This window comes from Solanum tuberosum, unplaced genomic scaffold (genome assembly GCF_000226075.1).
Source record: "Solanum tuberosum cultivar DM 1-3 516 R44 unplaced genomic scaffold, SolTub_3.0 scf00279, whole genome shotgun sequence".
Taxonomy (NCBI): Eukaryota; Viridiplantae; Streptophyta; class Magnoliopsida; order Solanales; family Solanaceae; genus Solanum; species Solanum tuberosum.
Window position 1 is genome coordinate 76052 of NW_006239204.1, and position 8945 is coordinate 84996.

At 27.5% G+C, this 8945-nt stretch overlaps 1 protein-coding gene across 1 annotated transcript; it reads right to left on the bottom strand.

Moving 5' to 3' along the window:
• Positions 1-653: 653 nt before the first annotated feature.
• On the bottom strand, positions 654-3340 carry LOC102579353 (two-component response regulator ARR17-like). Its single transcript, XM_006358682.2, has 5 exons — positions 2925-3340; positions 1305-1384; positions 1121-1198; positions 977-1047; positions 654-879 (listed from the first exon to the last, which is right to left on the bottom strand). The coding sequence occupies exons 1-5, from the start codon at positions 3046-3048 to the stop codon at positions 786-788; spliced, it is 447 nt and encodes a 148-aa protein (XP_006358744.1). The 5' UTR covers positions 3049-3340; the 3' UTR covers positions 654-785.
• Between the last annotated feature and the right edge of the window lie 5605 nt (positions 3341-8945).

An 8945-nucleotide genomic window follows, 5' to 3' on the forward strand; every position in this document is an offset into this window, starting at 1 on the left:
GAATTTTCATTTTATTGGTGATGATTCAATTTGATTCTCACCCTTGCAATTTTTCAACAAAAAAAAGGATTATCTATGACACTCGACTATGTTGAGTAACTAAGAAGTAGCGTTCATAATATTATTGAAATACCAGTTTATGGCCTAAAATCACCATCTTATAGACAAAGTAGGAAAAAGGAAAGAAATTCAGTTGCAGCGATTGCTTTTTGTGCTGATGGGTTAGGGATGGCAAATAGGACGGATCAAAGGTTCAATAGGATAGGGTGCACAACAATATTATTTAAATAGGGCAGAACGGATCAAAACCATTTTTTTCAAAATATTAAATGGGACGGGGAGGTAGTAGGGCAAGGTCAAGCTTGGGCTTGTTTAGCTATTCGTTATGCTTGTGAAGTTTAGAAATCTCAATAAGACAAACAATTAAATGGGGCAAGGCAGGGCAGAGGAAGACAACAGAATTGGAGCCGGAGGAAGTATTTGACAATGCTGATGAACAATTATCAAGAAACTAAGGTGACCAAATGGTTTGTGTTAGCCTTAGGTAAGGTGACCAAATGGGTAATAATATGCCTCCCTTGATGCTTTCTGCCTTGTGAAAACAGAAATTTCCAAATTCCAACAGTTTAATATACTACATTCAAACATTTATATTACTTTTTCACATACAGACTATTATTAAATAGCTACATAAAATAAAATAACAGTAGTCGAACATTCGAAATTAATTAGCACCCAACACAACAAAATTACACATAAGACTGAATTCAAATCCAAAATATTTCTCATTGGCATTGCATGAGTTGACATCGTAATCTCTTGACATCAGAGTGTTTGAGAGGCTTCAACATGAACATCTGAGCCCCTTCTTCCATGCATCTGTTCATTTCACATATTGTATTTGTTAAATATCATAACAGAGTTCAAAACTCAAACATTTTTTATAATTAAAGATACGAGTCACCGATAAACTTACTGATCAATGCGAGTTGGGATATTCTCAGATGACATAATAACAACTGGTACATCCTTCAAAATCGACGATTCCTGCTTGCATTTCAACTAATTAAACAACATTTTAATTTCTTCATAGAATGTTGAACTATTAACTAAAAACTACCTTAATTTTCTTAAGCAATTCATAACCAGTCATTCCTGGCATGCAATAATCTGTTATTATCATATTAACCTTTGAACCCTGTTGAAACAATAAACACACACAAAAAAAAAAGATCATAAATATTAACACTAACATCCCTTGAAGAAAGAAAAGCAAATAATTGTTTAATTAAAGAAATAATTACATTGTTATTTGTAGAGTGCTCCTGATCAGCTCCTAATCCCAAGTACTCCAAGGCCCTTAGACCATTTTCTGCAGTAGTCACTAAAGCCAACTCACAAATTTTAGAAACTAAACATCCAATTTTCATCTAATAATCATATTTTGAGGAGATTAGCCCAACTAATCAAGATTTATGTTGATAGAAGACTATACATCGCGAAAAAAACAATTCAAAATATACTACTTGTATTAATTTAGTTAAGTCCGAGGCAGACCCACATGTATGTAGGGTGCACGTGCACTTGTTAATTTTTCAGAAAAAATTATGTAAAACTAAATATAATTAACAGTGTATCTAGAAAGCATAAAAGGGCACTTGGTACTACTGGTACAATCGAATACGATATTATCAGTTAATTGTCAAAGTTTCGCTAACGCCTAAATTAAGATAATATTGATGTAACCTTCAAATCCTGAATTCACCTTTGAAATAAGATAAAATTATCTTTACTAGGTACAGATGAACCATGGTATTAATTTGTGGCCATATCTAGAGCTAGTTAGGATGCAATTATTTTCCTATATGATACTAATAAATAATGGTATCCAGAAGGATTTTCCTATTTTTGGAAGGAAAGAAAGAAAAAGAGAATTGACATAAACTGAGTATAAAAGTCTACATCAAAGGATTCGAAAAGATATGAAGGAAGCAGTGTATTAATCCTATTCATAAAAAGTTTAGCATATCCAAAAGTCATATAAATCGGTATCATTTATTTTACTTTTCCTACACGTTTATTCTTTTCCCCCCATAATTAAACTCTTCTTTTATTTTAATTTTTTCTTTAATTACCATTCCTTAATTAAGGAAATAAGAGGGAGGGAGAGTGATGTCATAATGATCCAAAATTTGAATTAGTGAATCTTGAATTTCATTAAACCTATCATTACTCCTATGTGATAACAATAACAACATATTAGTGATCTAATTTTATAAAGGCAGAAAGACTGTTTCAGATAAATTCTTTGTTTAAGTAGAGAATATCGAAAAACTAGTGTATAAAAATGAAAAAAATCATGCTAAAAACAGTGTCAACGAGAATCTTATGTAATTACAAACAGTGTCAACTTAACATAAGTATGTATATTTAATATTTCCTTCATTACTTTTTAGTTATCATATTACATTTTTCGAAAGTCAATTTGATTAATTTTTAAAAGTTAAATCAAATTACATTAATTTATATTTTAAACTAAAAATTAAGATATTAAAAAACTATACGAAAAGTATTATAAATTGCATTTTTTTATATATCAAAATGATGAAAAAAATACATCATAAAATGTTAATCATACTTCTTTATCTTTAACTCTAAAAAAGGAAACCGTCTCAACTAAAATGGAACAGAGGGAGGGAGTAACTTTGTATCTTTATCTTTTTCTTCTTGGTATGGTGTGTTAATTTGTGGGATGGTTTTTATTGCATGTATAATTTCATGCTTGAGAAACATTCAAGATTTTACATATGATGGAAATTAAGATAAGAGAGATTGAAACATATATTATACATTGTGAGTTGTTTGTGACATGCGTTGTCAAAAATTAACAAGAGAAAATGTGAAGAAATAAAAGTATATAATACCTTTGCAAGATGATTTCTTGAGTAATTTTTCGACAAGTTTTCGATCAATAAGGTTGTCATCAACAGCTAGAACATGAGGTTCTTCATGAGAAGAAATTGTTGAAGATGAAGAATAAAAATCCATTATAAGACACAAATAAGGATAAGAGGTGCAATATTAAGAAGAAAGAAGAAGAAGAAAGAATCAAAGTGTAGAGAAAAAAAGCAATATAGTTTGTGGGGGTATTTAAAGGAAAAGAAAGATTCTTGTAATTTCTTGGGAAGATGAAGAAAAGATTTTGAACTAGTGGGGGGTTGTGTTTAATTAAGGCAAGGAATCACCAAAATTAAAATTAAAATCAAAAGGTTGTGTCACACATGATATTTGCCCATCTCAAATTTTGCTTCCACTATTTCTTAATCACTTATAAAATGAATAAAACAAAACAGTCTTTTCAGATTTATAAAAATAAAAATTTTGTTTATAAAAAGGCTAGAAAACAAAAACAAAATAAAATTATAAGTGATCTAAAAAACTAATTCTCCCAAATCCTCTCCTTTTCATTCATATGTGTCGTGCATCAATAACAATATTAATAATATCTCCTACTGTTTTCTCAGATCCTCATTCTCTTTTCTTTTTAGTTATTAAAAAAAAGATTTTGTGCTTATATAAAAAAAAAAATGAGGATAGATACTTGTTCCTTTTGTTTCATATTAGTTGATCATTTTTTATTTTGTACCGTGCTTAAGAAATCATAAATAAGAAGATAAATTCTGAAAATTTTAAAACAAATGTGAACATTTTCAGAAAGAACTATAACCTGCAAGGTTAATATAGAAAAAACTTAATCAATGCTTTATTGATTTAGCTAGTAAGGTGAACAACTTATATGAGACAACTATTTTGAGTATAATGATTAACTAATATGAAACCGAGAAAATATTTAATAGTGGAATGTTATGTTAAAAATGGCAAGTAGGTGTGTGAAATTTTCTTGTATATGATATGGTGAGAAGAGGATCTAAAAAGTATGTGCAGGCAAAGTATAGAGGATTTTGAAAGCAGTATCTTGCTAAATCTTAATAATGGGGACCAAATCTAGCTGCTTCCCATTCTTACAATATTCTACAACAAAAAAATGTTATATACCAACTCCAAAAAAGTGTGTTTGGTATGAACCTCCTCCCGCCGCCCTCCTCTTCTCATCTCTTCTCTCCTTCCCTCCCATCTCTTCTCACCGGCGAGACAAATCAGCATATCTCTCGTCTCTCCAATCAACATCAACAGCCGGCGAGGAGAGCAACATCTCCGGCCAACTCCGACGTCGATCCACTGCCCTTCTCCTTTAATTGAAGGTTAGGGTTTCATAATATCATTTTTAATTTCTTTCAATGTGAGTATTGAATTTGTTAATTAGTGTATTGAGTGTGTTTGGTATGAATCAAAGTATTTCTCAATTTTTTTTATACAATAAACTACTTAATTCAAATGTTGCCATAAAACGACTTGTTTAATTTATGAAAATTTTATTTTGTAGTTCAAATATGCATTTAATTAGTGCGTCTTTCACTGCACTAATTAATATGGCCCTATATACGTTCTTAGCTTCCACTTTTTTTGCTCATTCAAATTTTGAATCTATATTTATTAAGGAAAGTATACACAGTGAGGTGACTACTATATAATTATTATTAGTTTTACGTATCAAACTCTATAGAATTTGTCTACTACCTCAGATACTTCCATATTATCTCCCTTGCAATTTTTCTCTTCTTTTTTTTCTGCATACTATCAATAAAAATATTTAGTAGCTTTAGATTATGTTTAACGTTATTGTTGAGAGATAAAAAACACTTACGTTGAAGAAAAAAATTTGTCTGGAGAATTTAGGTGTTTGGATAATCATTAAAACTATTTTTAAATGGAAGTAGGAGCAGTATTTTTTGTGGTAGGAAGAAGCTAAAAATTTATGCTTATTAAAAAAAGTAGAAACAAAAAATTATTTTTTCAAGACTAATATATTCCGGCAATATGTACATATTTATTAATATATCTCTTATATTTATTTATTTATGTAGTGAATTTTTCGTACTGATTTAATTTGTGTAATGATTTTTAATTTTATTTTACTTTATATTTTTAATTATACTTAAATCATCATGTTAATATATATTATATATCGATTTTATTTTATCTATGTATAATATTGATTGAAAATTTGAATATATACATTTTCATTTAATAAAAATAAAGATTTAATTGAAATTTTATTATAGATATTTAAACTAATTTTAATATTAAAAATGCATTGCTATTTGTCCTTTTTCGTAATTTGACTCTCAAAAACACTTTTTAAAAAGATTAGTCAACCAAAATATGCTTATCAAAAGTATGTTCCAAATGAATTCGCCAAATACAGGTTGTTTTATTTTCTAAAAGCATTTTCCTGAAAAATTATTTTAAAAATGTGCTTCTAAAAATAAGTAATTTTTAGCTGTAACTCCAAACATGCTCTTAAACATAAACTATCTAAATATTCTTCTATCATTTTTTAAATTTTCACTTTATTAATACTCCACTCATTCTAGCACTAAGAGTGAATTTGAAAATAAATAGAGTAAATAAATATTTATTTATATTGGAATGAAGAGAATAGAATGTGTATGAAACTGAAAAACAGCAGTTTATTTTCCCTCAAAAAAGGGAGGGAGGGAGTCACACTAGTTGTGAATCATAGGTGAATGAGAATTTTAAGTAACAAATTGTTTTAGTGCATGTAGTTAGATAAATGAACTAATTAAAGGTTTCACATGCTATAATTAGACTAAGAATATAGTATTAAATGATAATATTATCACAATAAGGAACAAAAATAAAACGTATATAGATGCCAAATTTATATAAAGTTGCTTTATATAACTTTATATACTTCCATTTCCCTATATATGACATGGTACACCATAATATATTTCTTGATACTCAGCAATATATAAAATATATAATACATAGAACTTGATAATATCTTCATGAATTCCAAGATATCTGCAAGTATCCCTCTTATTTTGTTGAATTATTTGGTTTATCTTTGTTATATCTTTGGACTTTGTGATAAATATTTCCTTGCTAATAAAAGCAACAAATTTATACTACTTCCTCTATTTTAATTAATTGAAATTTTTGGGATTTTTTTATTGTTCAAAATAACTGAATTATTCAAAGTTCAAGATGAATGTTTGAATTTTTTTTTCTTCACATTTGTCCTTTCCTTTAATGAAGTTTGATATTTTATAGGAGATAAATTACACTACTTGCAAAGTTACATATATGATTTTACAAAGGATAATAGTGAAAAGTATGATTTTGTATTGTTGTTTCACAAATTCAATTAATATGAAATTGAGGGAATAGTATATTTGATGATTCGTCATTTGTATCTTTGCTTACATTATGTATAAAAAAAAATTACCGTATCTATTTTATATCATTATTTTATTTGGTATGGTTTGAATCTGTCTTTCATTAATATTTGATATTGTTATAACTTTTGTTCAATTTTTTAATCAGTTTATTTTTAATAAAATCAAATCTAATTAAATATCATCAATTTTTAAAAGTTTAAATCTAAATCCAATCAAAATCAAATAACTATCAATTTTTGATTTGGATCGATTTTAATCAAAATCGATATTTGATTTGGATCGTAACAAAAAGAAATTATTTTGCATCATCCTTGCCAAAAAAAAAGAAAAAAGGAAAAAAAAAAATGATCCAAATTCCGAAGCAATAAAACATCTGTTTCAAGTTCATAATATTTGAATTTGACGAAAATAAATCTTTGCTATTTTCCTATAGATTTTCTCGTACCAAATTGCACAAACTTCCAATTAATATACGGACTAACGTGCCTACAACATCAAATCCATTCTAAAGGATAGGAAAGAATAGGTACCTATTTGCCTAATCACAAAATTCCAACTTGGTAGGGTAAATGTACTTGTGTATAATATATGATTTAGTTGATTTGATACAAAATTTAAAAATAACTTTTTTAAAAATTTTTTGTGTGTAAAATAAATAATAGATATTTATGTTACTATAAATCAGTTCATTAAGGATAAAATTAGTATTTTAAAATTAAATTATAATAAATATATAAATGAGATGCTCTTTTTCGAGCTGATTAAAAAGAAAAGTAAGTCGTATAAATTGAAATAAAAAATAATGAATATGTGGTTTATTATCTAAAAATTATAATTTAAAAAAGATGTAAAGTAGATATAATTTAAGTATGAAACTAATAAAAATGTAATGTTTAGGTGGGGTTGATTCATTCTCTCTGAAAATTAGCATAATGAGTACTCCCTCTGTTTAAAAAAGAATGATCCAATTTTTTTTTTAGTCCGTTTAAAAAAGAATGAACCATTTCTTGTTTTGGCAAGACTTTAACTTTAACTTTCCACGTGACATGTTTAAGACCACAAGATTAAAGGACATTTTGATACATTTGACATAACTTTAATTTAGAACCACATGATTAAAAAATCCTTTCTTTTTTTCTTAAACTCCGTTTCAATTCAAACTAGGTCATTCTTTTTTATACAGAGGAATTATCATTCTACGTAACTAATATATATATAAATTATCAATTAATTTATGTAGAATATGATTTTTTTTTTATATAGAATAAAAGATAAAATAAGTAATAAATAAATAACTAAATGCGTAATTACTAATGCATGCAACATTCTAACGAGCAACCTTAAAATATGCCTTCTATAGATCATGTAAATGACATATATAGACTATCCTCACATGACCATAATTAAGTTTTCTTTAATCAATTCATATTCGAAATTTACTTCCTAATTGTAATTCATATTAAATTAATATTATATGATTCATTAAAGGAGAAACACTCTTTACTAATAATTAAATTTTCATTTTTGAAGTTTGGACACAACATCAAAGCGTAAGAAAGTAAAGGACCGATAATAGTAAGAGTTTTTTATATCCAACTTGAGGTTTGTTATATCAAGTTCGAAAATTGGCCAATACCAATTTTCACCCAACTTATTATCAGTAGGAACTAGGGATGACATAGTTTGAATAACCAATCCGAAATTTAGATCAAAATCCATTTTTTTTTAGATATTTGGTTTGAATTTTAGATTATGAATTAAACTTTTGGATTTTATTTTTGAAACTTATAAATTTACGAGAATTGAATAACTTTTATTTACATTTTGTTTACAATAAAAAAATATTAAATACATATATTACCTAAACATGAACTTAATTATTATTATATATTAATTTAAAACTTTTTATTATAAAAAAATCATAAGCTGCAAATGACGATACAATTAAAAGTTCACAACTGTTGTGTACATGGCAATTGCCCATGTGCTTCGACTGCAATTGTACAATGAAAACTCAAAATTGATTGTGGGCAAGCGTGATCAGCTGAAGATTGCTTGTGGGATTTCAGATGTGCATGGATATACTGTTAAGTGAATATTTCAAAAATGAGGTGAAGGGTTTAAATTGTCTACTTGTCATATCTAAATGAATAAAAAAGAGTTGAAATGAAAAAGACCATGTGATAAACATGATAATGTGAATTGCCTTATTGTGACCCTTGATGATTGATTGATGACATGCTTGAAAGCATGATTGTGGACTTGAATTGTATGATTTGTTGTCTCTTCTATGTGGTGTGATATTGCTTGTATGCACTGATTGTGGACACCGTGATGAGTTATTATGCCAAGGTTTTTGCCCGTGAGTGTTATCACGCCTAGGTCTTTGCCGGAGAGTGTTATCATGCTGAGGTCTTTGTCGGCGAGTGTTATTTGTTAGGATATATACTATTAATCATATGTTTAGATATAGTATTTATAATAGAATAATTATTTATTCAGTTTTAATAAAAGTTTTAATAGATCATATATTCGTTTATGGTGTCTGTTCACTTATATAATAGATGATTTAGTGTATAGAGTTTTAGCTTATACAGAGGATTAAATCATCGGTTCCTA